General features: G+C 52.2%; 15 protein-coding genes across 15 annotated transcripts; 11 read left to right on the top strand and 4 right to left on the bottom strand.

Annotated features, from left to right (window-relative positions):
- Window positions 1-365: 365 nt before the first annotated feature.
- Window positions 366-2,964, top strand: APUU_22169A (Zn(II)2Cys6 transcription factor; the record flags this gene model as incomplete). The annotated part of the gene is made up of 5 exons (XM_041701002.1): window positions 366-538; window positions 590-1,049; window positions 1,096-1,718; window positions 1,770-1,958; window positions 2,010-2,964. 5 exons carry the CDS (start codon window positions 366-368, stop codon window positions 2,962-2,964), a joined length of 2,400 nt encoding a protein of 799 aa, XP_041553931.1.
- Window positions 2,965-3,427: 463 nt separating this feature from the next.
- Window positions 3,428-4,004, top strand: APUU_22168A (uncharacterized protein; the record flags this gene model as incomplete). The annotated part of the gene is made up of 2 exons (XM_041701001.1): window positions 3,428-3,503; window positions 3,550-4,004. The coding sequence occupies 2 exons, from the start codon at window positions 3,428-3,430 to the stop codon at window positions 4,002-4,004; spliced, it is 531 nt and encodes a 176-aa protein (XP_041553930.1).
- An 841-nt stretch (window positions 4,005-4,845) lies between these two features.
- APUU_22167A (uncharacterized protein) lies at window positions 4,846-6,269 on the top strand (the record flags this gene model as incomplete). Its single annotated transcript, XM_041701000.1, has 3 exons — window positions 4,846-5,175; window positions 5,220-5,803; window positions 5,867-6,269. 3 exons carry the CDS (start codon window positions 4,846-4,848, stop codon window positions 6,267-6,269), a joined length of 1,317 nt encoding a protein of 438 aa, XP_041553929.1.
- Window positions 6,270-6,417: 148 nt separating this feature from the next.
- On the bottom strand, window positions 6,418-7,540 carry APUU_22166S (uncharacterized protein; the record flags this gene model as incomplete). Its single annotated transcript, XM_041700999.1, has 4 exons — window positions 6,418-7,244; window positions 7,291-7,346; window positions 7,403-7,464; window positions 7,514-7,540. The coding sequence occupies 4 exons, from the start codon at window positions 7,538-7,540 to the stop codon at window positions 6,418-6,420; spliced, it is 972 nt and encodes a 323-aa protein (XP_041553928.1).
- A 342-nt stretch (window positions 7,541-7,882) lies between these two features.
- APUU_22165A (fungal specific transcription factor domain-containing protein) lies at window positions 7,883-10,225 on the top strand (the record flags this gene model as incomplete). The annotated part of the gene is made up of 3 exons (XM_041700998.1): window positions 7,883-8,136; window positions 8,193-9,085; window positions 9,141-10,225. The coding sequence occupies 3 exons, from the start codon at window positions 7,883-7,885 to the stop codon at window positions 10,223-10,225; spliced, it is 2,232 nt and encodes a 743-aa protein (XP_041553927.1).
- Window positions 10,226-10,536: 311 nt separating this feature from the next.
- On the top strand, window positions 10,537-11,366 carry APUU_22164A (RraA family protein; the record flags this gene model as incomplete). Its single annotated transcript, XM_041700997.1, has 4 exons — window positions 10,537-10,593; window positions 10,644-10,814; window positions 10,865-11,035; window positions 11,085-11,366. The coding sequence occupies 4 exons, from the start codon at window positions 10,537-10,539 to the stop codon at window positions 11,364-11,366; spliced, it is 681 nt and encodes a 226-aa protein (XP_041553926.1).
- Window positions 11,367-11,819: 453 nt separating this feature from the next.
- Window positions 11,820-13,289, bottom strand: APUU_22163S (uncharacterized protein; the record flags this gene model as incomplete). Its single annotated transcript, XM_041700995.1, has 4 exons — window positions 11,820-11,849; window positions 11,908-12,692; window positions 12,738-13,026; window positions 13,074-13,289. 4 exons carry the CDS (start codon window positions 13,287-13,289, stop codon window positions 11,820-11,822), a joined length of 1,320 nt encoding a protein of 439 aa, XP_041553925.1.
- Window positions 13,290-13,757: 468 nt separating this feature from the next.
- Window positions 13,758-14,217, top strand: APUU_22162A (Dabb family protein; the record flags this gene model as incomplete). The annotated part of the gene is made up of 3 exons (XM_041700994.1): window positions 13,758-13,776; window positions 13,831-14,059; window positions 14,106-14,217. 3 exons carry the CDS (start codon window positions 13,758-13,760, stop codon window positions 14,215-14,217), a joined length of 360 nt encoding a protein of 119 aa, XP_041553924.1.
- A 387-nt stretch (window positions 14,218-14,604) lies between these two features.
- Window positions 14,605-15,795, top strand: APUU_22161A (Ldh family oxidoreductase; the record flags this gene model as incomplete). Its single annotated transcript, XM_041700993.1, has 3 exons — window positions 14,605-14,613; window positions 14,676-14,804; window positions 14,860-15,795. 3 exons carry the CDS (start codon window positions 14,605-14,607, stop codon window positions 15,793-15,795), a joined length of 1,074 nt encoding a protein of 357 aa, XP_041553923.1.
- Window positions 15,796-16,162: 367 nt separating this feature from the next.
- APUU_22160A (class II fructose-bisphosphate aldolase) lies at window positions 16,163-17,147 on the top strand (the record flags this gene model as incomplete). Its single annotated transcript, XM_041700992.1, has 3 exons — window positions 16,163-16,263; window positions 16,315-16,824; window positions 16,877-17,147. 3 exons carry the CDS (start codon window positions 16,163-16,165, stop codon window positions 17,145-17,147), a joined length of 882 nt encoding a protein of 293 aa, XP_041553922.1.
- A 480-nt stretch (window positions 17,148-17,627) lies between these two features.
- APUU_22159A (uncharacterized protein) lies at window positions 17,628-18,304 on the top strand (the record flags this gene model as incomplete). The annotated part of the gene is made up of 3 exons (XM_041700991.1): window positions 17,628-17,636; window positions 17,762-18,100; window positions 18,155-18,304. The coding sequence occupies 3 exons, from the start codon at window positions 17,628-17,630 to the stop codon at window positions 18,302-18,304; spliced, it is 498 nt and encodes a 165-aa protein (XP_041553921.1).
- Window positions 18,305-18,554: 250 nt separating this feature from the next.
- On the bottom strand, window positions 18,555-19,680 carry APUU_22158S (uncharacterized protein; the record flags this gene model as incomplete). Its single annotated transcript, XM_041700990.1, has 3 exons — window positions 18,555-18,600; window positions 18,649-19,191; window positions 19,241-19,680. The coding sequence occupies 3 exons, from the start codon at window positions 19,678-19,680 to the stop codon at window positions 18,555-18,557; spliced, it is 1,029 nt and encodes a 342-aa protein (XP_041553920.1).
- A 652-nt stretch (window positions 19,681-20,332) lies between these two features.
- On the top strand, window positions 20,333-21,847 carry APUU_22157A (uncharacterized protein; the record flags this gene model as incomplete). Its single annotated transcript, XM_041700989.1, has 1 exon — window positions 20,333-21,847. The coding sequence occupies one exon, from the start codon at window positions 20,333-20,335 to the stop codon at window positions 21,845-21,847; it is 1,515 nt and encodes a 504-aa protein (XP_041553919.1).
- Window positions 21,848-22,087: 240 nt separating this feature from the next.
- APUU_22156A (SDR family oxidoreductase) lies at window positions 22,088-23,114 on the top strand (the record flags this gene model as incomplete). The annotated part of the gene is made up of 3 exons (XM_041700988.1): window positions 22,088-22,142; window positions 22,198-22,710; window positions 22,768-23,114. The coding sequence occupies 3 exons, from the start codon at window positions 22,088-22,090 to the stop codon at window positions 23,112-23,114; spliced, it is 915 nt and encodes a 304-aa protein (XP_041553918.1).
- Window positions 23,115-23,370: 256 nt separating this feature from the next.
- On the bottom strand, window positions 23,371-25,063 carry APUU_22155S (cytochrome P450; the record flags this gene model as incomplete). Its single annotated transcript, XM_041700987.1, has 3 exons — window positions 23,371-23,591; window positions 23,640-24,832; window positions 24,888-25,063. 3 exons carry the CDS (start codon window positions 25,061-25,063, stop codon window positions 23,371-23,373), a joined length of 1,590 nt encoding a protein of 529 aa, XP_041553917.1.
- Between the last annotated feature and the right edge of the window lie 44 nt (window positions 25,064-25,107).

The raw sequence follows: 25,107 nt of genomic DNA, 5'->3' as shown, positions 1-25,107 counted from the left end.
TTTGTCTCCCATTGGGAATGGACTGGACCTAGGAATGCACTTGTATACCTGGAGTTCAGTTAATAAGATGCTCGTTCAGGCCCGTGGTAAGGGCAGCGAAGCACAGCTGCAACCGCACCAGATCAGCGCCACTGCAGATCCATGCCAGGGCAGGCAACTCATGGCTGGTCCTTAGTGCTCTACCAAGAAGCAGCAACTATATCAGACTATTTACTGACTGGCCGAGGTGCCGAGGGCGTGTAAAAGTGTCGTCCCCACTGCAAATCACCCCGCGAGTCTTCGTTCTTTGGATGCGGGGACACAAATCAATAAAGCCCACAGGTCGCGTTCGGCGATTTTTCATTTTTTTGCTAAGGGATGCAAGAATGCAACATCGCTGGCAGCTGTCCATGTCGACCTACACCAAACGAGCCTCCAAGGCCTGTGCCTGGTGCCACGCCCGCAAGGTGCGCTGCGACGCCACCACGCTGGGCCGTCCCTGCACGCGCTGTCGCCAGGATGACCGCAATTGCGTGATGCGAAAGAAAATACAGACCAAGTGAGGTTGTCGACGAGTGGAACCTGTGTGGCCAGAACTAATGCTGGACAGCCCGACACGCCGACGCGCCCTGCCAGAGCCAGAGGTGGACTCGATGCCTGTCGCTGTTGGCCACGACAATGCGCCTGCAGCCACTTCCAGTCCCCAGAACCACGTTCTTTTCTCTTCATACCCATTCCTAGAGCTAGACGGCTTTTCGTCGCTGACCCGGGAAGATGTCGCATTCTTGAACTCCAAGGGCTGCCTGCAAGTCCCTGCTCCTGTCTATCTGGAGGAGTTTGTGCGACAGTACTTCCTGCACATCCAGCCCTGCACGCCGATAATCGATGAATCGGTATTCTGGGATCTCTATCGCAGTAAAACCAGCGATCCATCTGCTGCTAAACTGCCGCTCCTCCTTTTCCAGACAATCTTGTTTGCAAGCTCTCCTTATATTTCGGTTGAGACCGCGCAGCTCTGTGGATTCGACGACAAGAGGAATGCGTGGAATACTCTATATCAAAGAGCAAAGGTCTGGATATCACATCATTATACAAGCCTTCCGCTGACAGGTGCAGTTTCTATATCATTTCCAGAGCGGCGAGGGAGCGCTCGTCCGGGCGCAGGCTGCGCTCCTGTTGACCTTCCATACCTCTGCGAACCAGCCACAGGCTGCGACTCTCTGGCTCACGCACGCCGTTCACGCAGCATGCGAAGCGAGTTTTGATAGCGAGTGCGACGACGATGACCACGAGACAGTGGAGGCAACCCGCAGTCGGCTGTGGTGGTCAATCCTCATCCGGGACAGAAGTCTTTCCCTGGGCCTTCGTCGCCAGCCGCAAGTCTCGTCTTTTGAATTAAGAATGCTGAAAGATCTGCCGAGGGAGGAATGGTTCGAAGACGAGGTTAACGGTTCTCATGTATACGACCCAGGCACCAAACGAATGCTCTTCGTCGTCTTCCGAAGCCAGTGCCAGCTGGCGCTTCTGCTCACAGAGATGGTGTCGATCGTCTTTGGCACCCATGGCCTTTCTCTGCCCTTTTTATCTCGCGAGGGATTTCAGAATACACTCGGCATTCTGAACAGGATCAGGACGTCGTTGCAGCTGTGGAAGCAAGAGTCGCCGCTGTCGCATACTCGGCACTCTACTGCCCACAGTGCTGTCATCAAGTTCACCCAGTTGACAATGATGTACTATCAGTGAGTTCCTGTATGCCAGAATATTTTCCTATATTCTAACAACTGGTACAGAACAGCTCGGATGGAGCTTGCTCATTACGAAGCGCTGTTGATCGAACGGCACCGGGACTACGTCGGCGGTGATTATACGAAGCACCTTTTATACACTGGAAATATGCTTCACGATGCGACAACTCGACTAGTCGCGCTGCTCGAGTATTTTAGTAATAAGGGCAAGGTTCAGATCCTGCCTCTCACAATGTATGTAGTCCGGCCCCGTTCACTTCGAGTTCTTGCTGATTATGACTGCAGCGTCGGATACATGTCGATGCCACTCATTCTCAGCGCAATCAACTTCAAGCTGTCGTCGACAGATAAAGAGCAGCGATCTCGCCGTCTGCCCCTGGAGTGTCTTTGGGAGTTGATGTCACATTCACGCCGAGTGTACGACGTGACTGATTTCATCAGCACCCAAACCGACGACATTCTGCGTCTGGCATACCTAACATCGCAACAAGTCTTCCTCGACGAAAGCCCTGAGAGGTCTTCGAGTGCGAGTGACTTCCGAACACAAACGCCAGGCGACTGCGCAAGAAATGATATGCAACTAGGAAAGGGCCGGGTCAAGAACTGGCACGACGCCTTCCTGCGACATACGCGAGCATACCTCTTGATAGCCACCACCGTCGACTATTTCATGTCTGTTGGCCGACTACCATCCAACAATGCTTTGCCGGAGTTGGTCTGCATCATCCCTCCACTGGGAAAGGTTCGACTGCCCTGGTTGTCACAGGCGCGCGCCTCTCGCATCAAGGCCAGGCCGAGACAGATTCCCGCTGCAAGAGAGGAAGAGAGCGAGGAATCATTGAGTCCTGAGGCTGTAACAACATCGACTGTCGCCATACCAAGTACTGAAACTGTAAGCAATCCGGCCATACATACAGCTCACGAGTCCATTACGCATTTGGGCCTCTGCGACGACGATGCCAGCGACAGTTCAAGTTACGACTACGACCAGAGCTCACTCTCGCAAGTCAACCTGGATTATCTGGATTTGAATATTCCAGTGAATCAATCCCCTCTAGTAGAACAGGGCGATACGCTGGGATGGGATCACTCTCCGCAGTCGAGTTCGACTGTGCCGATGGAACGTCCCCTGGCGACATCAGATCTCTGGCATATGACGGACATGAATGCGTCCTATGATACTTATCTTCACGGATTGGTGGAGGACTGCCTTGGATCTACCACGTTTATGTGTTCATGACAGTAATGGCCGGCAGTGGCTGTAAATGAGTTCTACACCTCTGCATTGGGTGGAGTCTTCCAATATAACCATTCTTTTCAAAACGAGTCCCAGTATTAGTCTCTAGTATCAGCTAAGCCTATATAGTAAGTATTTCCTACGAGCTTGTGACGCACACGCAAGTAATGACCCCTCATGCCACGGGGAAATGAACTATGCGGATCGGCGAGCAAAGCGTCTAGAAAGTCCGGAGCTCGCACGATTAACACAAGCTTCGATCTATTCCACGCCGTTGATGGCCGGGATACTCCAAAATGGATCGTTTCCAGACAATTAAAAGAGAAGACGTCCGAGGCTCGGTGTTCGGAGATGGCCCCTCCTGTTATAGAAGATATAGTTTGCAAGCCATCACCTTGTTGAGGTATTCTCTGTCATTCAAAATATTCCTTCTCCATCTCCCAATCACAAGTCAACAGATATCAACATGGTCTTCGGATTTGGTTCGCAGTCCCCATGGGAGAAGGCTGACACTTCCATCGAGGATCTCCTCGCTGCTTCACGTTTGTCATCCTGTTCGTCATTGTGCTCTATGCTAACGCACTCCAGGCAATTTATACAAGACCGTGGAGCCGGACCCCTCAAACATGGGCCTTGTCGGGGCTGGGTTCATTGGCGGCAGAGCCGAGAGTGTCCGTCAGTGCGTCAACAAGTCGGACAAGGCGCTGAAGGCCTGCGGCGAAGCCGAAGACGGCGGCAAGATGTTTGACGAGCACCTCGAAAGCGTCGTGAAGCGTGTCGAGGACAACCTCTGGCTTCTCCTGGACGGCCTCAAACGGATTAGTGTCGTACATTACCACCGGTTCTGCGAGCTGGGCATGGGGTTACCCAGTGTGGTGAAAATTGCGCTGGGATGGATCCAGTCGTCGACTACAGCATGGCTGGCTACATTGAAGGAGGTCAACAACAGTCCTGCACTCGAGGAGCGTATTCAGGCCGTGACTGACAAGCTGGTGCCGGCGATGGCGAATGCAGTGGAAGTGTACAAGGGGATTAAGGCATAGTTTGTTCCAATTGTCCATATACCATATAACATACGAATCTACGTACAATTACTGTGAATCATAATCTACTCCCGATTTATTCTCTCCATGATCCCGCTCTCAACTTTGTATCAATGTCCTAGTCTAATACTTACTCTGGTGCCAACATGCATGTCCAGCCGTCAAGCACGCCTGCCACTTTCGCCTTGAAGATCACCAAGAATCACCGACGCCCGACAGATGCCCAATTCATAAGCTCGAGTTAGAGGACGTTAGAGGATGATCATTTCAGCCGCGAAATACCGAGCGGTTGGAGGGGTTCGGTGGCAAATGCCGCGCGGGCCAGCAGGGTCCAGACGGCGGGGACCTTTAGCTCCTCTTCCTCCTTGTCCTGTTAGTCCTGTGAACAATCCGAAGAGCGGGGAACACCGTTAGTTCTTCAGAGCAGACTCTGGACTGCGGAGATTGCGAGGATTCTCGTCCCCAGATCGCCCCTGAACCTCCAGAGAGGACGAGGATCGGCGCCATAAGCTTCACTAGACTGCGTGGCTGAGCCAAATGCGAGCAGTCCAGGGTCCTTTTCCAGCTTAACACCAATCAGACTGTTTGGAATCCAAAGTCTGCATGAGCTTGCTTGGCCTTTCAAACTTTCATCCCCGCGTGCACTCGGTGCCTCGATCTCCTCGGCTTCCTCGGGCCTCACGACGTCGATGCCAGTCCGACCCCAGACCTCGTGCACAGGCCAATCTCTGTCTGGGGAATTTGGGGATCGCAGCCCCGCGGGGAACAGTAGTGATAAATATAGAGTGCCGGGGTTGCTTGCATTGCAGGAATCTGTCTGCTGGATAACCCTGCCGCCACAATGGAGTCGATTGTCCGCACCATCAGCGAGCTGCCTGCCGCCAACGCGGTCACCTCTGCCTTTTCCAAGATGCTCTCGAACGGAGTATCCATTGAGGATATCAAGAACATCCCCCCTGCCAAGATTGGCGCCGCCGCCCTGGCCTATGTCATTCTGTGCTCATCGCTGCGCTTCCGACGCATGCGGCGCATGAAGAAGAAGCTCAACAACCCTGACCGCAAGGCTCTGGCAAAAATGACCAATGTCGAGGCCCAAAGTATCATAGGCGAGCTGTACCAATATGAATTCCCCCTAGTGTTCTTGAAATCGCTGCAATTCGCCCTCTTCAAGGTAGACCCCTTGCCACTCTAACAAATTCAAAGCTAACCAGACAGACCTACGCCATCCCAACAATCTCCAGCCTGCTCGTGGCTACTCGCATGTTCAGTACCCCGGCCAGTGCTAGCAAGCGATACGAGGACACCACCGTCTTGATTGGCGAGTTCCTATTCCAGGACCCTCGCAAGAGCAGGACGGTGGAAGCAATCTCGCGCATGAATTACCTGCACAATCCTTATATCAAGGCCGGCAAGATCTCCAATGAGGACCTTCTCTACACCCTCAGTGTCTTCATCACCGAGCCTGTCACTTGGATCAACAAGTTCGAGTGGCGGACGCTCACCGACTACGAGATATGCGCTCTGGGCACGTACTGGAAGAGCATCGGTGATGCCATGGGCATCGAATATAAGGGATATCTCAAGCAGGAAGAGTGGAAGGATGGCCTTGAGTTCTACGAGGACATCAAGGACTGGGCCCAGCACTACGAGGCCAAGGAGATGGTCCCCACTGCGACGAACAAGCAGACAGCCGACGAGCTGGTCCCGTTGCTTCTTTACTACATTCCCCGACCTCTGATGCCAGTCGCCCGTGAGGCAGTGGGTACTTTGATGGGAGAGCGTCTGCGGTGGGCGATGATGTATGTCCCTTCCCTTGTTGTTTTGTACTGCTATAATTCTAATACTCACATGTGCCCTACCAGATACCCCGAGCCGTCAAACATCGCTCAGGCCGCAACATTTGCAGCATTCAGTCTACGCCGCTTTGTCCTGCGATATCTGACACTGCCACGCTTGGTCGCCGGTCCAGAGTTCAGCAACAAGGATCCCAAGACTGGTCGGTACAACCACAACAACTACCTGGTACATCCCTACTACGTGAAGCCGACTTTCAGCAACCGGTGGGGGCCCATTGCCTGGATGACCTGGGCCTTGGGAGGCATCGTCCCTGGTGGGAAGGGTGGAGAGAAATATCACCCCGAGGGCTACCGATTTGATGAAGTAGGCCCGGAGAAGAGAAGAGGCGTGGGGAGGAAGGAGATGGATGGATTTGAAGAGAAAATCAAGTCTGTCCGGCACATGGGATGTCCATTCGCTGTCAAGTAGTGTGTATATCTTTTCATATGTCGATTAACGTTGGGAGAACTGCGCGATGTCTTATGCTTATGAGGATTATGAGACTGGGTAGGGTTGGATATACCAGGATGACTATATACAATGCAAAGCAAATAAAAGAACAGCAAAGCTTATTGAATTAGGAGTGGACATCGGTCCACCCCCATAGTCGACGTGGATTGTCCACGAAGAGTCGCTGAACCTGTGCCTGACTCCCTGCCCACTCCAGCGTCTGCTTCAGGATAGCCTCGTCGTCAATGTCACGATAGTCCTGAGGAACCAACGGACCACCAGGGCCATTACCCTCCTTACTAGAGGTATGAGGCCAGTCACTGCCAAACACCACCATCTCAGGCCCGTTGAGCATAAGAGTCTCCGCAACCACACGCAAGTCGCTGTATAGAGGCTCCTGCTTTGAGTTCTGGTATGGCGCCGAGATCTTCACGAACAGATGCCGATTCCGGACAAGATCGATTACCTCGCGGAAACCAGGAATAGTAAACGGATCAACCGTATTCCTGGGATCATTCGTTCGCGATCCCACCATCGCATGCCCGTAATGGTCGGCCACAACCCGCACGCCGAGGGTTGGAATTACAGGCTGCAGGGCCTTGTAGGCGCTGATTGGGAGCCACAGCTGCAGGACCCAGTCGTGGACACGCGCAATACTTGCAGCTTTAACGACGTCCGCGGTGATCTGGGAATCTGTCCCGGTGTTCCCGTAGTTAACTCGAATACCGCGAACGCCGGCTTGGTGAAATGTCTGTAGCGTCTTGTTGTCTACCTGCTCATCTATATCGAGCACGCATACACCAACGTAGCTTCCGTTGAAGGAGCGCAGGGCATCGAGAAGGACAGTGTTGTTTGTTGCGTACACACTAGGGAGCACGACAACAGCATGGTCGATACCGTGGGAGGCTTCAAACTCGGCGGCGTGTTGGCGAGTTGCTGGCTTGGGAGTGTAGTCTGACACGATATTAAAGACGTTTCTTCTAAGCACAATGGACCGTACCTCTGTTTGGATCTAGTGGGTATCGGTCTGGCTCGATGATGTGTATGTGCGAGTCCCTACCGACAGTTGCTACAGTTAGATATCACTCTGATGGATCGGGGATAGGGCATACCATGCGTGCTTGGGGACTCTCAGCCCTGTACCAACAGTGGTAAGTGCCATCAGGAGAAGTAACTTTATAGTGTTAGGTGCCTTCGACGGTGTTTTCATATAGCAAACACACCAACCATGTACTGGAGAATCCGTTCATTGCTGCGGAGTGCTGTCTCTGGCAGACCCGCCAACCATCCCCTTACATCCCTCCATTTTATAGACACGACCCCTTATTGTTTATTTGATTCGGAAAGATCCGCTACCCCAGACAGACCCCGCAGAAACCGCTGTCACATCCCGTTTCCACTCATAGCCTTATAGCGCGTTGTCCGTTCGTCTGTTGTGTGGAGCGCTTCGGCTATTAACCGACGGCTGTCTGCCGCCGTCTTTCTCTCCCCTTTCTCCTCCATTATTCTTGTTCCTTGCAAAGTGCCAGTCCCTTCGACACTCGAAGTGTTCAGCCTTACTTCCGAAATTATCTACTACGCCGAGAGCACCAATGCAGGCTCCAGGACGCACTCCGTATCGGGCGGATCCGATGCGGGCTCCGGTCCTCGCAACAACTCCGTCTCATATCCAACTCCAAAGTCAAAGCCCTACAGCCCGCAGTCCACTTCGACGAAGGCCCTCGGCATGCGTTCGTTGCCGTCGGCGAAAGGTCCGCTGCGATGGAGCAGTGCCCGCCTGCTCCAACTGTGCCAAAGCCGGCGAGGAGTGCTTCGAAGGGCGGGCGGCATCCGCGGTGTCCAGGAGGTTTGTGATCTCGCAAAGACGTGAGCCTACATTCTAATCAAATGTCTTGAATTCAGCCGGCTTCAATATCTCGAGAAACGGGTGCGTGAGCTAGAGGGGCATGGAGACAATACCCTCATGCCGCAGACCCCTGAGCTCTCGGAGAACAACCGAAGTGTCTTGCCTGCTGATACCCAGACAATCAACCCTCCAGCAGGTGTTTCTGTTGCTGGAAATGGCCCCATAAGCCATGGCCAGACTCAGACGCCCGTTGCAGAGTCCCCGGCGAACTCTCTCTCGAGTCAGATTACCCGTCACCAGCCCTTGGCCCATGAAGTCGGCCTCCTATCACTTTCCAACACCACAGATCCAAAGTACCTGGGGCCCTCATCTGGGGTCACCTTTGCACGGTTGATATACGAGAGTGCTCCACAGTCCCAAGGCTTGCCTTTGTCATTTCTCCGAGAGCAGGAGCAGCAGCAGCAACATGATATCGTAAACCAAAAGCGGACTGCACTGGCTGCAGACATCCCTTCAATTAACCTCCCTCCTCCCGCAGATTGCCAGCAGTATGCCGATGCTTTCTTCGATGCCACGCCTTTCTTCCCATTTATCTCACAGGACGTCTTCTACCACCTGCTCGACCAAGCCCAACAGTTCAACGAGACATCGAAATGGAACAGCCTCCTGCCAATCCGACTTGCTTCCGCGCAGCTTCTCCTGATTTTGTCCCTTGGAGCTCGGTTCCTCGAGACCAGACTGGGGGCCGATTACTCCTCGTCTGCCTTATTCCTGTCGGGGATGGAACCCTGCGCGCATCTCAACCTTCCAGAAAGTGTGGAAGGGGTTCAGGTTCTCTTGCTGATGGTTCTGCACAGCTTCTACAATCCAGAAGGGCTGAATGCGTGGTACTTGCTACATACCATCATCGCGAGCTGCTTGGACCTAGGGCTTCAGCGTCGTGATAGTAGTAGGTTGCTCTTTCTACGTTGGTAGCCGGTCATGAATTCTAATGGCAAGGTTAGATGGACGGGATAGGACACAGCTCGTACGTAGTGCCGTCTTCTGGTCTGCCTACTCGATGGATCGCACGCTCACGACTATTCTGGGCCGACCATTGACGCTGCGCGACGAGGCCATAGATCAGTCATTCCCCAGTCTTGAAAGCAGTGATGAAGTCGAGGAGGCAGCTACCCAGTGGCACCAATATAATACCCAGTCAGATAAACAGGCCCACGAGACAATAAAAACGCCGTACATAGCATGCATCTACTCTCTTCGGTTTGACCGGATAGTTGCAGAGATCAAGCTCATGATCTACCGCGTGTCTCGTTCACCCCGGCGATTCCCCTGGCCTACCAACCTGGACTCCTGGCAGCAAGAGGCAGAAGCAGCCTGCGTAAAACTTTTATCTGAGATCCGAACTTACCAGCGAGGACGTCCCCGAAGCGAGACGAACTCACTGTCAGGAACAACAGTACAGCGACTCGAGCTGAAGTACCACCAATGCATAATGCTGCTCTACAGGCCAAGTCCCCAGCTACCACATCCCAAGTCAAACGCCATCCAGGCGTGCTTTAACAGCGCGATGGCCATTATCCAGATTCAAGGAGATCTGCACCGCTTCTCCAATATGGAATGTTCCTGGCTCTCGGCCCACTCCATCTTTGTCGCGGCTATTACCATGCTATATTGTCTTTGGACATACCCTGCTGTTTGGGGTGCAACTCCTCTGTCCGAATGCTTATCTCGTGCAGAGATGGCGCTCCAGCTTCTTACCTTTCTCAGTCAGTGGTGGTCAGTGGCTCTCGAGCCATGCCAGAAGCTTTCACATTTAATATCTCTAACCCATGAACGGTCTCACGGTGGATTGGGGAACTTCCCTGACCTCGGGTCTGGGGGCAGTTTGCAGCAGGAAGGTCCAGAGATGATTAATTATGTGCCCCAGGATGACGGCAGGTCGTTACTGATTGATGAACTTGGGACCCTGCGAGATCTTTTTGACCTTGGCTGGTTGAATGACTGGGGGCTGGATACCGCACCGCCAGCTTGGGACTCTGATCAGCTCATGGCGGATTTTGAGTCTGGAGGACATGATACAATGGGGTGACTGTATAATTTGTAGTGTACATGAAGCGTATATACGGAATCTGATCCATGGAGCAACGATGTGAATACATGATACCCGGCTACAGTGGAGACTGTAACGGCCGCGGACCACTTCAGTATTTCATTTGTTAATGTTTAACGCATAATACATATCTCCGGTACCCTTTATTACATCTGGATCGAGAGCTCAGTTCGTCGGCGTTTTACCGAATCTTGTCGGATCCGCCGAAAATCGGAGGCTGCTGGCGTTTAAAGCCGTCTATCCCGCAAGGATTAATTATCAAATCAGCAAATACGAAGGAAGTCTGAACAATGCCTGCAAACTCAGAAGACATTATCAACCGCTTGAAGGAATGGGGAGCGTGCGACGTAATCCCCCAACGCCTACCAGCCCCCAATACAGAAGCTGATCATTCCAGGTGGCCGACGGGCTGTCCAGGCTGAAGTATCCCAACGGGGGATTCCTGGAGGGTCTTACTTTATATTCGCCTGAATTCCAATCCGGTGAAACCAATATCGTTGGCCAGGCTTTTACAGTCAAGTTTGTGCCGAAGACAGATGAGGCTGCACCGAAACTAAGTGGAAACTACGTGTGTACATCCGCCTTTCTCGACTATAGACTTCCATACTAATTATGAAGATTGACATGATACCACACGGTGCTGTGGTCTTCATTTCTCAACCACCGCCGCAAGTAAATGCTGTGTATGGTGGGCTCATGACTCTCCGCGCGCAGGCCCTCGGTGCCGCAGGTGTAGTGATAGATGGTCGAGTCCGAGATCTTGGTGAGCATCGGGCGTTGAAGTTCCCTGTACGATTCTCTTATCTAACTGCCCTTACGTTTCACTAACAAATCCCAGCTTTTCGCTAAATCCGTTGGAACAACAGCCGGCGGGGAGGTCTGTCGTCCATCGGAAGTGAATGTTCCTGTAAGGCTGGACTCGCAAAGCCAAGAGGCATGGATCGAGCCCGGTGACTATATCATCGGCGATCTGAACGGTGTTGTACGTTTACCGCAGGAATTGGCGGACCAGGTGCTTGATGCTATTTCCGGTATTGCAGAGGCGGATGCAAAGTGCGCAGAGGGGATCAAGGCAGGGAGGAGTGTCCAGGAAGTGTTTCAAGAGTTCCGCGGGAGATAGACTGCTGCGTAGGAAATAGTTAATGGGCTTATGACTATTTATACTCATTCAATTCAAGTCATTAAGGTGTACTGTCTTGAGTAGTATTAACCTAGTAGATACTGCATGAGTGTGGCTATCAGAAGCTAAATATCCTAGCCCAAATGGCATTCCAAGGAGCAAGTTGATACATGATGCCGCTGGTTGAAAGATGGAATAGAGACTGCAATACATATTCAACGTGAGTATCTACCACTACGCAATGTACCGGAATCCTTCTCTGCGAGCAACTCGCTCTTCCTCCGAAACACCTGCAATTTCTCTCTGACTCTGGCCTCTCATCTCCACCGTCACAGAAGAATCTCCTCGCTCGAGACGCTTGTTGGCGCCAAGGAGGATGGCACGCATAAAAAGGGACAGAATGACCACGCCGAGCGAAAATGCCGAGTTTGCGGACATCGCAATCACATAGCGTTAGTCGGGGTAGAAGTAGGATGAAAATATCTGCGGAGAAATAGTAAGTATAGAGTATAGACTATTGGGTGTATTAATCGGTTCTTACCTGAGAAATGTTGCCAAAAGCGTTGACAAAAGCCACCGCAGAGGCACGCTTGATTCTGGGCCGCAGCATCGTCTTTTGTGTCCAGGCCAGGACTACTGCATTTGCTCCATGGCCTCCAGCTACCATAAGGACCATTGCAAAGTAGCGGGCACCGATATTGAATGTGGCTGCAGCAACAACGAAGCCAACGATGGCAACTACCATCGGCCAGATGGCATGGAAAGACGAATTCTGGAACTTATCGGCAGACCAGTTGTTGGCAATCGAGACGACCAAGCCCAGCATGTATGGAGGTACGGTGAGGAGGAGGGTGTTGACGGTGCTGAAGCCCAGGGTCTTGACGACGGCCGGGAAGAAGTTGGACGTGGCGCTTGCAACCTGAATACAGAGGAAGATCAGAGCAAAGACATACAAACGCCAGTCCTTAAAGGCCATCTTGAAGCCATAGCTCCACCGTTCGTCGTCCTCGTCCACCTGCCCAGCATCGGATATCAACCGCCACTCTGCCACAGCACGCTCTTCGGGGTTCAGCCAAGGAGTGTTGGATGGGTAGTTTGGCAGAACGAAAAACGCGAGCAACGCAATGAAAACAGTAGCTGATCCTTCAATTATGAAGATCCAGCGCCACGACTCGAGGCCCCTTGAACCGTCGAGACCACCGGTGATACCCGCCCCAATGAGGCCGGAGAACGCGCTTCCAAGCTGAGAGCCCGAGAAGAGAAAGGCACTACGGACTCCCATCTCGGACCGCTTGTACCAAGATGAGATCAGGAAAAGTGCTCCAGCTAGACCGAGTTAGCAGAGTCGAGTAGGAGCAGATAAAGTCTCACGGTAAAATGCAGCTTCCACGAATCCGAGGAAGAAACGGAGAGCATAGAGCCCCCCTGCATTGTGGGTGGCTCCAACAAGAGCAGAGAGGGCTCCCCAGATGACCATTACAGTGGGGATGTAGACAGACGGTCGCAGATGCGCAAGAAAGATGTTGGAGGGTAACTGCATAAGTACATATCCGGCGAAGAGGAGAGCCACGGCCGTGGCGTACTGTGTGCTGTCCATATGGAGAGACTCTTCGATGCCGGCAACCTTTGCTGCTGATATATTGTTCTGAAGGACGTACATCTATTAGCACCAGGTAAGCGTCTAAACAAAATAAAAGAGAGGCTCACCCGGTCCAAATAGTTCATCACAAAGATGACCCAGACGCAGACCAGCAGACGTATATCGAGTTTCCGCTTCAGTCTCTTCTCTGCGGCAGAGAATTCCTCTGGGCTCATTATCTGAGCTGGAGCCAGTCGATTGGTCTGCAATTCCTTCTTTCCTGGATCCTCCACGTCGGCATACTCTACCGAAGGCTTCGCGGCACTCTCTGTCTTGTTCTGCATGGTGTCGTGATATCACCCCAAATGACTGGTATATACAAAATTCGGAGAATGGGAATATTAAGAAATCCTATTAGACAATTCCCCATATTGGACAACGGCCTCTTTAAATATCCTGCTCTAGTAGACCTGCCAAACCCCATGGGGCTGGGGATCTACCCGCATCAGCAATATGTCTCGATGACCCCGGTTCTTGGAGGAGCTGACTCGCGTGTCATACGGCAGTGATCAATGCCAGAATAGGATCAGGCGACGGGCTCGGAGCCGAAAGCGAACGGCAAGAGACCGAAGGATTTGGGGACTCCGATGTTGAGCATGACTGCCCTAACACTGCTTGGGTTTCTCTTAGCCTGTCGATTCAAAGTCCAGTCTTAGCACCTCTGAATATCTCTTACACAATTCTACATTCCTTTATAGTGACAGGAACATTATCTCTCCCGTATATTCCAAATACGAGCTTCTACCGTCAAAATGACGATTGTGCACATGGGTATGTTCAAGTTGTCCTAGCAAGTTGCATGCTAACACCTCGCTCCGAATACAGTTATGTTTAAATTTCGACCAGAGGTGGCGAGCGAGCACAAAGAGACTTTTGTCCAGGAGCTCAAGAAACTTAAAGAGCTGGACTGCGTTAAGGGACACCGTCTGGTGGTAGGAGGCCCGTCTGTCACGGATCCGATAGAAAGGAGCAAGGGATTCGAATTCGCCCTGCTCAGCTTTCACGAATCACTACAAGACCTCGAGAAGTATCAGGCAAGCAAAGAACATCACTGGTATGTTTCAATGGCCTGGCTGTCAAAGCATTACTGATAAATGCAGGGTCACGAGCACCTATATGTTCCCGTACAAAGAAGACCTTGTCCGGTTTGATTTTGAGGTCTCTCCTGAAGACGAGGATATGTTCACGCCATTTCAGTCCAGAAAGTTCTAATTGCACTGCATGGAAACATGGAGGATCCGATCGTTTACATTAGAATAGAGAATTAGTATAGAGTCAGCGAGAGTCCGCCCTGAGCCCAGTCTTAGTAAACAATGAAATAGGAAAATTAACCAGCCATGAATATATCTCCAATCATTTTTTATGTGAAATTAACCTGTTAATGGCCGTCATCTGTAGTCCATCTCATAGCAGGTATAACGCCGTCGGAGCTAACCGACAGACGGACAACAACCGCGCGTCATATCGGTTACACTCCGCCAGTCTCATTGCGTCAGGGCCCGGCATATCTGCCTATTATCGGAGTTTAACTTATTATTTATTATTAGCAAGGGTCCCAGTCACAATAGCATAACCAACCAAACTCATTGTACCAATCAGATGGCTTCCGTAAGTCTAACTTGCGATAATACCATATTCTCGCATTCCAGGAGACTAACAGGCCTTGTTAGACAAGATACTATGCAAACCCGGCCGAGGCCGAACAGTTCGCGACCTCGCTGCTTATCAAGGCGGGTCTGACGAGTGAAGACGCGCGGTCAATGGCCGAATGCCTAGTGTTGGCAGACATTCGCGGTGTGGTAGGCTTTCCTGGTCTATTGTGCAGGCGTGTATCAGCTAATGATGTGCGACTAGGACACGCACGGTCTGGCTCGACTCCCCCAATACCTAGACCGCGTGAGCAATGGCAGGGTGAAAGCCCAACCAGACATCAAGATCACAGAAAAATCACCGGTGGTTGCCCATCTCGACGGCGACAATGGGTTCGGCTTCGTCGTCGCCAGGCGCGGCATGGCAGAAGCAATCAAGCGAGCTGGAATCTACGGCATTGGAATGGTCACTGTCAATCACTCCAATCACTTCGGTATGGCTGCGACATACGTCCTCCAGGCGTTGCAGGCAAACATGATCTCGCTGGTCTTTACCAACTCCGCGAAGCAGATGCCACCATTCGGAGGGAAGGAGACCCTGCTGGGGATTTCGCCGTTCGCGGCCGGTGCTCCGTCAAATTCTGAAGTTCCGTATATTTTGGACATGGCTCCCTCTGTTGTCGCCAAAGGAAAGATACGTCGTGCTGCCCGTCGTGGCGAGTCCATCCCGCTTGGCTGGGCTTTGGATGAGGACGGAAACCCAACCACCGACGCAGATGTTGCGCTGAATGGCAGTATGGCGCCCATCGGAGGCCCAAAGGGGTCTGGAATTGCAATTCTCATGGACATCATGTCTGGCGTTCTTACTGGTGCGGAGTTTGGTGGACAGGTGGGCGATCAGTATAAGGATACAAAGCCCCAGAACGTCGGACACTGCTTTATTGCGCTGAAGCCGGACGTCTTCTTCAGCACGGTTGACTTCAAGGCTCGCATGGATACACTAGTTCAAAGGGTGCACGGAGTCACTCCTGCGCCTGGGTTCTCAGAGGTGCTTTTGCCAGGCGAACCAGAACATCGTCTGGGCGAGCAGCGACGTAAGGAGGGCATTCCATACGCCGACGCAGAGAAGAAAATGTTTTCCGAGTGTGCTCAGCAGTACGGCGTTCCTGGGCTAGCTCTGGCAGAAAGCCCTCTTTCTTGAATCAAGGACTACTGCACTTTTTACCAATAGACAACTAATACAACGGCTAACCCTCCATGCTGGACACAGTAAAGGTTGATGTATGACCAGTCCCATTTCCATAGTACCCAGCCCCCAGGATCGAGACTTTGCTAAGCAGTCTAATTGCTATTCATTCCGCCCTCGATAATGTCAGTAACCGACTCGACCTGTTACCAACCAGAAACTTGTTCGGACCGCAACCGAAACCATCGGATAGATCCGATGACCGATCATCGGAGGCCGCACTTATCCCAGTCAGATGGAGCTCTAATCCAGGAACAGTCAAGGTAAATTATAAAGGCGCAGTATGTCTGTAAATCATGGGGATCTAATGCTATCCCTCAACATGCAACCCCCGAAAGGCACCCCATACCCAGAGTCCAACCTCACCTGGCAGATACTGAATCATGCGAACGAAAATGGATACGCAGTTGGAGCTTATAACTGGTGTGTATTTTGACAGTCTTTTCTTCCTGGAACCAGCTAACTCGCTGCCAGCTACAACACCGACGGCATCATGGCAGTAATCCGAGCAGCGGAGTCCCAGCGCTCGGCCGCGATCATCCAGTTATTCCCCTGGACAATGCACTTCCAAGGGCCGGAATTCATTCGGTATGTGACTAGAGCTGCTCACGCAGCTAGTGTGCCCATAGCTGTGCATTTAGACCACTGCATCGAGCCAGACGATGTAGACCTCGCATTAACATTGCCCTTTGACTCCATCATGGTCGACGCCTCAGCAGAGGACGAGGAATCTAATGTCCAGATTTGTAAGAGCATTGTCGACCGAGCTCGCTCTGTGAATATCACCATCGAGGCAGAGATGGGCCGCATTGAAGGTGGCGAGGACGGCCTTCCCACTGTCGACATGGAAGGTGTGATGACGAAGCCCGAAGATGCGGTGGCTTTCGTCCGCGGAACAGGAGTACACTTCTTAGCTCCTTCGTTTGGGAATATCCATGGTGGATACCCCCCTGGTGGTGCAGAGAAGGCCTGGGACCTTCACCGGTACACCACCACTGTTCCTCCCTTTCAATATCACCGCTAACTTTCCGTCCAGTCTTGCTGCTATCGGGAGTTTGGTATCTTCTCGTACTCCTTTAGCCCTTCACGGAACGCATCCTGTCTCAGATGAATTGTTCCAAAAAGTCATTTCCTGTGGTGTTCGCAAAGTCAACCTAAATCGCACCGTGCGAGACGAGTATACCCAATTTGTTGGTAATAACGCCGGCACTCTAGAATTGACCGCGCTGCAGGTGGAGGGGGTGAAGGTCTATTCCCATTCGATTGAGCGCATGATGGGTGTCCTAGGCTCGGCTGGGCGATACTGATAGTTTACAGTCGGTATTATATTTATGAGGTCTAGACAGAGACGGGTGTATACTATAATTGGCAGTAGGACTTTCAAGTTGGCAGTGATGTATACATGCAATGTTATAGTCTCATTTTATCAACTTAACCTACTCGCCTGTGCTATATTCTATTGGCTGCTCACTTCATGAGGACCTATTTGTGAATGCAGTGATGTGTTATACATTCACTCAGTGTCGGCTGCCTTTGTCGACATTCATCACTGCAATGTGTTTGGCTCATAGGAAGGGTCAAAAACGTAATAGATACTAGCCAGGGAACTAATATTTATGTCACGCACTGCATTATCTTTCTTTTAAACTTCCTTCACTGAAGCCCGACTCTAGCAGGCTATATCTCGCCATTCTCCACCCGCGAGCCTGCGAGTTTTATTCAAACCACACACGAGAACTCCTGCAATTGTCAAGTGCCTCTTCGAGAAGTTCGCTCTTTACGCTATCATGTCTCGCGTTTTAGTCACCCTCTTCCTGGCGCTCTATGCACTCCAATCCGCCTCCCCGGCTGCATCATATGCTAACCACCCCTGCCTTTCTCACAGTTACGCACTGAACATGGTTCTGCCGGCGATGACTAGCTCGTCGAAATCTCCTGGAAGGTTGTAACCCATCCGGGAGCTCCGCCAATTACCCTGACTGGCACCGCGGAGCAAGTCTATGCGAAGCTCGTCGAAATCAACGCCAACTACGACGACGACTTCAAAGATATTGAGCCGGAGCTGGAGCTGCAGCCCACCGAAAGCCTCGACAAGCGAAAGGATACCCTTGTCTGTGAAGGCGAACGGTACGCCACGACAAACAGGATCCAGGAGGGCATCAGCTACCTTCGCAAAGTCAAGGGCGAGCCTCAACTAAGCCCTTACGATTGTGGTAGAGTGAGCTGCTCCTGGCACTCCGCAATTGTTTGGTGCAATGATGTGAGTAGGCATCGCCTCTTGGACAATGGCATCACTTCTAATATGTGACTACAGAGCCCCCACTCGAAGACCCTCCCTTCCTTCATTAACATTGCCGAGGGCGCACAGGTGATTGTTAACGGGTGCGATGATGACGGCCTAGTCAAGGGATGGCTCGACCACACTGATCGCTGGAGGGTGGTTGTTCACTCTGTAGAGTGCTAGACGAGATCGCTGCTGCAGTGCCCAGTCTACGGTGTCCATTCTACAGTGAGCAGTCTAACATGGCGGCTCATCTTACGTCCGCCGGTCATCGCTCTCAAGCAACCAGAAAGCATCTGGGATACTTATTGTAAGCATAGCTACTAAGTACAATGTATTGTCCTACTGCTGTGACAAGATATGAAGTTGTAAATTGAGCTGGTCTAGCTATTCCGTGATCCATTCTTTATCTAGAGCGTAATACGTGTCACCCTCAGTCCAATGCTGGTGTGTCCCCAAACTCATAGTTATCAGGCATCCTATCCAATGCGTCAGTCTCAGTAAACAGCTGTCAGGAGGTAACTTACAACGCGCTAGGATATCTATCACCCACGAGCTTTGTGGCGTTGGCGGCATCGGTGATGAGTTTGTTCTCTTCATCCGTAAGGTGAATATCGGCACTGGCTGTATTCTCTTCCAGGTACTTGATAGACCGTGTTCCAGGAATCGGAATAACAGAAGGTTCACGAGCCAGCAGCCAGGCCAGGGTAGTCTGGGTAGGAGTAATGCCCTTTTGCTGGGCGACTCTCTTGATCACCTCGAGCAATTTCTGGATCGCAGGGAAGTTCTCCTCCGAATAACGGGGCAGAATGTTTAGGAATGCATCCTTGGTAAGCGACTCTCGAGTTGCATATCTGCCTGTCAAGAGCCCACGGCCGACGGGACTGTAGGCAACGACGGCGACACCCAGTTCACGGCATGCCTCGAGCAGGCCAATCCGCGGGTCCTCGATATCAAGGGCAAACGGGCTGTACTCGATCTGCACCGCAGAAATGGGGTGAACGGCATGGGCTCGGCGAAGAGTGTCGGCCGATACCTCGCTGAGACCCAGATACCGGATCTTGCCTTCTCTAGACAGTGTCAGTTTAGCCTTCTGACGATAAAGAAAGGCTGCCTTACTTCTTGAATTGTACCATTGCCTCGATGGTCCTCTCAATTGGCGTTTTTCCGTCGACCCGGTGAACATAGTACAGATCAATCGAGTCGGTCTGCAGACGCTTCAAGCTCTTCTCCAGTGCGGTCCTTGCATACTCGGGGCTGGTGTCAAGCACCTGGCGAAACCCGCCCTGTCTCTGGATGGCAAATTTCGACGCCAGGAAGATGTCCTTTGCTTTCTCAGGGTTCTTGGCTCTCCATGTCCCAATTATGTCTTCGCTGTCTGCGTAGATATCGGCGGTGTCCCAAAACCTTTGTCCAATGGCATGGGCACGGTCCAAGAGGGCCAGTCGGTCCTCGTCACTGGGAGCTGCGCCGTAGATTCCACCGATACTCATGAGGCCTAGTCCGACGGAGGACACCTGAGGTCCATTGCGGCCAAGGGTTCTAATAGGAACAGACATGGTGTTATGTAAAAAAGAAGATTTGATGGTTGGAATGGCTACAAGTCCGGCACATTAGCTAAATATATATGTCTCAACGCTGACAATGCTTTCGGGATTGACGGACATAGTCGGGCTGTTATCTCCGCAATGAGACCGGTAGAACCTTCTTGAATGATGTTCCAGACAGATCGAGTCGCCCTTTGTGCTTGGAAGATCGATGAGGTGTAGCTCTCTTGATGTGATATGGTGGATCGTCTGGGCCCCTTCTCATAGCGGTTAGACAAGCGGCTGCTTTCCAGCGAATCAGAATACAGTCAACACGATCAAGCCAATCCGCATTCAGTTCTGCCGCTCCACCATGAACTCCACCAATTAATATTGTGGAGTAGTGTGGCACGTGTCGTCAGCCTCTTGCAAAGAAACACCACGACCACATCTCATCATCTCATCTGGATGTCACCAAATCAGTATACGAGACCGGATCTCAGATGTGCCGGTTGCCATGCCGCGTCATCGTAAGCACACCAATCATGTCCGGTCCGGGTGCCGGACGTGCAAGATCCGCCGCGTCAAGTGTGACGAGCAGCAGCCGGCGTGTCGCAGGTGCCTCAGTTCAGGACGAGTCTGCGATGGCTATGGCATTTGGAGCGAGCCCAGAAATATTCCTGGCATGGCGACACAGCACAGTTTGGGCTCGCCAGTTTACCACCCAAATACACTCCCAGGCCTTGCCTACGAGGAGAAACGTCAACTACATCGTTTCCGGAACATCTTGACTGAGAAGCTGGCGCAGCCTTTCGGATCCCATTTCTGGAACTCGCTGGTTCTTCAATTGTCGCAGTCAGAGCCTGCTGTTTTGCACGCTGCGCTTGCCCTCACCTCGGCCCATGAGCGGTTCGTCCAAGACCAAGGGAGGCTGGACTTCTCCAGTGTCGCTCCTAGCGGACTGTTCTCACTCCGACAATACAACCAGGCCATCAGAGCATTAATTTCCAATACATCGCTTGAAACAACTTTATCGCTTCGCATAGCCATCGTCTCGTGCGTTCTGTTTGTTTGCTTAGAGATTCTGCGAGGCGACATGAATGCCATGCAGACCCATTTTGCCGCTGGGATTAAGCTGCTACACCAACTGCAGCATCAAGGACAGCGCTTGCCAGCACCTAAAAGCATCATTTTGGTGACAGACAATCCCGAAGCTTTCGACGACCATCTCGTGGAGGTATTTGCAAGGCTGAACATGCAGTTTCTTATGCTCGGCCAGGTCCCCGAGTCAAAGGAGACATTCTCCCCTGCGTTCCAGTACGGCGGTCATGTCCATATTCCCCGTCAGTTCTGTAGTGCGGGTCAGGCTCGCCAGTCAGCTAACCCTATACTACTCTCCACTATTCATTTTATAATGGGAATGGAACAACTGGCTTTGACGACCGACGTGCACCCGCTGTTACCCAGCCCAAAGATGCTTGACAAACGCGGAGCCCTTCAATCAGACCTTTCGGAGTGGATTACCGGTTACGAGAGCTCAGTAAACCCATACCTTGCATCGATTCCGTGGAATGAAATAGTTGGCCTCACGACGCTCCGAGTCTACGCTGAAATGTCCACGATTCTGCTGGATACTTGCTTCTCAACCAAGGAAACAGCATACGACCCCCATCTGCCAAAGTTCAAGTGGATTATCGAGCGCTATCGCGAGTTTCACAAGTCACTTGAGACTCAACACTGCAAGGGACAGCCATACTTCACCATAGATCCGTCTTTCTTTCCACCGTTGTATTTCACCGCGTTGAAGTGTCGGGATTGGAGCACGCGACATCAAGCGCTCTCATTTCTTAGAGAATACCACCATATGGAGGGCCCATGGACGGGAGCCATGCTCGCTATCGTTGCAGGGCACGTTATCAGTCAGGAAGAGAAGCATTTTGAAGGAGCATTACAGTCGTCCGCACCGACATCGAATCCACAAATACCACCGTCTACCAGACCCAGCATAGTTCTGCCTGAGTTCACTCGCATCCACTGCGTCGAATGCAAACTCCCCGACCGCCGTGCACAAGAATCATACATTGCTTCTCTCACGTTGAGGCGCTTCCGGCATGAGCTGGGGAAGGCTGGGGGCTGGGAAGTCAGCAAGTGCAGCATTGATCTTACCAGTCAACCACAGGCCGCAGTGTTTGGGGTGTGATCGGTTCACAGTGCTTACATCGACTGGATTAGAAACATGCAGAGGGATGTTTGCTATACAATATGCCCGGTCGAAATTCCCGACTCGCAACCCTCCGACCGAAATATTGCCGACGCCTCACAGCCCCTCCGCAATGGAAAAGAGCTTGTCCTTGATGACGTCCGTGAGATCTATCTTTCAGTTATATAACATTTTCTGGGGTATCTGAATTGACAAGCAATCGCATTCAACTTTGTCAAAATGAACCCGGTCAACACCAAGCCCTACCAACTCCCCGCCGACGCGACCTGGTTCGGTAAGAGCTCCACATTGTCCTTAGGAAAACACAGTAAATTGACTAGTTAATGCAGTCACCGGGTGCTCAACCGGCATCGGTCGTGCCCTCGCAAGTCATGTCGCCTCGCAGCCTGGTCACCGTCTGATCGCGACTGCTCGTGATCCCTCCAGCCTCTCATACCTCGACGACAACAACCCATCGATCCTCAAGCTCGCTCTTGATGTCACCAAGCCGGACTCCGTCGATGCAGCATTCAAGGCGGCTGCCGCGCACTTCGGGGACGGCCACTACATTGATGTTGTGGTGAACAACGCCGGATACTCACTGTCCGGTGACACCGAATCGGTTACAGAGCAAGAAATGCACGACGAGTTCGAAACGAACTTCTTCGGCACTGTGCGTGTTACGCTCAAGGCAATTGAGGTGATGCGCCAGTCCAAGGACCACCGTGGTGGCCTGATCTTCAACATGTCGTCGCTTGCTGGCGTCTGTGCATTCCCCGGCCACGCTTTCTACCACGCCAGCAAGTTCGCCGTCGAGGGATGGAGCGAGTCTATCGCGCGCGAAGTCCACCCTGACTGGAACAGTATGCTTGCAGTATCTTTACTTGTCTGCTGGCGCATCCGCTAACTCATATACGTAGTCAACTTCTGCATCGTCGAGCCCAGCGCCGTCAAGACGAACTTTGAAACCACCAGCAAGAAGCGCACACAGCCCCACGAGGCGTACGCTGCCCCCGACATGCCTGCTCGTCAACTGGAGACCTTCGTGAAGAAGGGACTCGAGTCCGGTGTCGGCTTTGAGCCGAGTGCCGTTGCCAACGTTCTGTACACTGTGGCCAGCCGCAACGACAAAGTCCCTCTGCGTCTGCCTCTCAGTGCTACTGCCGTCAAGCTGATCACAATGAAGCTGCAGGGTCAACTTGCGGACTTGGAAACCGTCAGTGCACTGAGTGCTATTGATGTCGGGCAGGCGCAGTTTAAGGTCTGAGGAGCATCGTATCTTGCTCTTGCCAGTAGTTCGAGGTAGCAATCAGTGGAACAATGATGCTTCCCATAAATCATGATCGTACCTGTATATACTTGAATCTCTAGCGGGAGCCTTTGTGATACTCTTGTAACCAGTGGGTGGTCTCCGGCTAAAGGTAGCAATGCAATATTATATTTTAAAGTACATTCATTACAGGAAATGCAAGAGTATACGTTGATCCCATTGTTTATAGTATTTATCGCTGTATCTGACTGGTCTACCACAGTCGCTTCCAGCGCACCTTCATGTCCCGGTCAGGAGGAATGCCCACAGCCCCGATATAGGACTGGTCATTCTGCGCTGGCCGATCCGACTTGGATCCATCTGGATGTGTCCATTCGACCAGCTCTATTTCAAACCGCGTGACAATAGCAGCCACTGTCATCAAGATCTCCTGCTTTGCGAAGACACGCCCGGGGCAGATGGAGGGACCACCCCCTGCAATCAGTTAGACATCGTTCAGGCAGTAAATATCGGAAAACATACCAAATGGAAAGAAAGATGCCGTTCGCCCGGCCATTGTGAACTCGGGCTTGCCACTAGCGTATTTAATGTGTCTTCCAGCCCAGAATTCCGCTGCAGGGTGTCCATCAGAGCCCCAGACTGCCTCGTTATATTGCCCGATCTGACTTGGTGCTTGGATAAGCGACCCCGGGGTGAGAACGTGTCCATCGAGAGTTAAAGATTGCGTAACCTGACGGGTGACATTGATCGATACATGCAGACGCAGCGTCTCTATATAGACAGACTGCAGAAGAGGCATCGAGAGGAGCTTCTGAGGATTGAAGACGCGCTGGCCGGTCGAAGCGTCGACAGTGCTCGCAGCCAGACACTCCTCTCGCACCGCACGATATAACTTTGGGTCCGCGATGATTTCCATCATGGCCCAGGTCGACATGGGCACCGAGTTTGCATTCGTCCCGAAGATAAACGTCGCCACCATCCCAGCCGTTGTCTCAGGCGAGAGATTCTGCTTCGCCCATCCGATGAGCTCGCGTGCCATTCTGGACCCATAGTGAGGCTCCCACTCGGCGTCGACATCGGGCCCATTCCAGTCAAACTCGCTCTCGGCTGCATCAAGATAGCGGCGACACATGCGGTGGAACTCCTCGCGGATTTCCCAAGGCCTGGGATTCACCCATCGAGGCAACCCCCACATCAGGCGCGGTGCGAGGCGGGCGAATTCCCACATTGCCGGCCAGAAACCAGGATTAATCTCGACGATGCGAGAGCCCATTAATGCGACGAGTGCAGCTTCGGCCATTTCGCTCTCGAAGAACTGGCTCAGACGCAGCTCCGTCCACTCCCCCAGAGGCTGCTTAGCTAGACGCTCGGAGAACAGATCGAAGTACTTGTCGCTGAGGGCATTGGCATGGTCAGTTCGCTGCAGGTATTCCGAGTAAACGTGATGCTGTCCATGCCAAAGTCGCGTCTGCCCTGGCTTGATATCGTGGCCTGGCACAGGGTTCTTGCTGCGGCCGGACTTGTCCTGCTCGAACTTGGCCACTTCGTCCTTCCTCGCGCCCCAGACATTGGCCATTACCTCAAGGAAGAAGACATCGGGGCTGATACTGTGCGACGGCCGGTTGATTGCCTGGATGTTCTTCTCGCCTGAGACCATGTATATCTTCTTCGGTCCAAGTCGGAACCTGACGATCTTGCTGCTGCGCTGCGCCGAACTATACAAGCGTCAGCTTCTAGCAACATCAATGAAGAGGAAGTTGTTTAGCTTACGCAACACGCTGTAGGAATCCGTGCATGTCTGTCATGTACTGGTACGTGTTCGACAGCATGCTGCCCCCGAGGGACGGTGGCTCCTTCGAGGCCCTTCCCATCCATCGAGCGACGATGACCGCAAGGGCCACACATACTGCAATGCTCCAAGCCAGGGGTGAAATATCGCCAGTCATTGTTTCGACAATCTGCTGCAATCAAAGCATTCCATTATTTTTAT

This window comes from Aspergillus puulaauensis, chromosome 2 (genome assembly GCF_016861865.1).
Source record: "Aspergillus puulaauensis MK2 DNA, chromosome 2, nearly complete sequence".
In the NCBI taxonomy this organism is placed as follows: domain Eukaryota; kingdom Fungi; phylum Ascomycota; class Eurotiomycetes; order Eurotiales; family Aspergillaceae; genus Aspergillus; species Aspergillus puulaauensis.
Note: the sequence above shows the minus strand (reverse complement) of the source record. Positions and strands in the feature narration are given on the sequence as shown.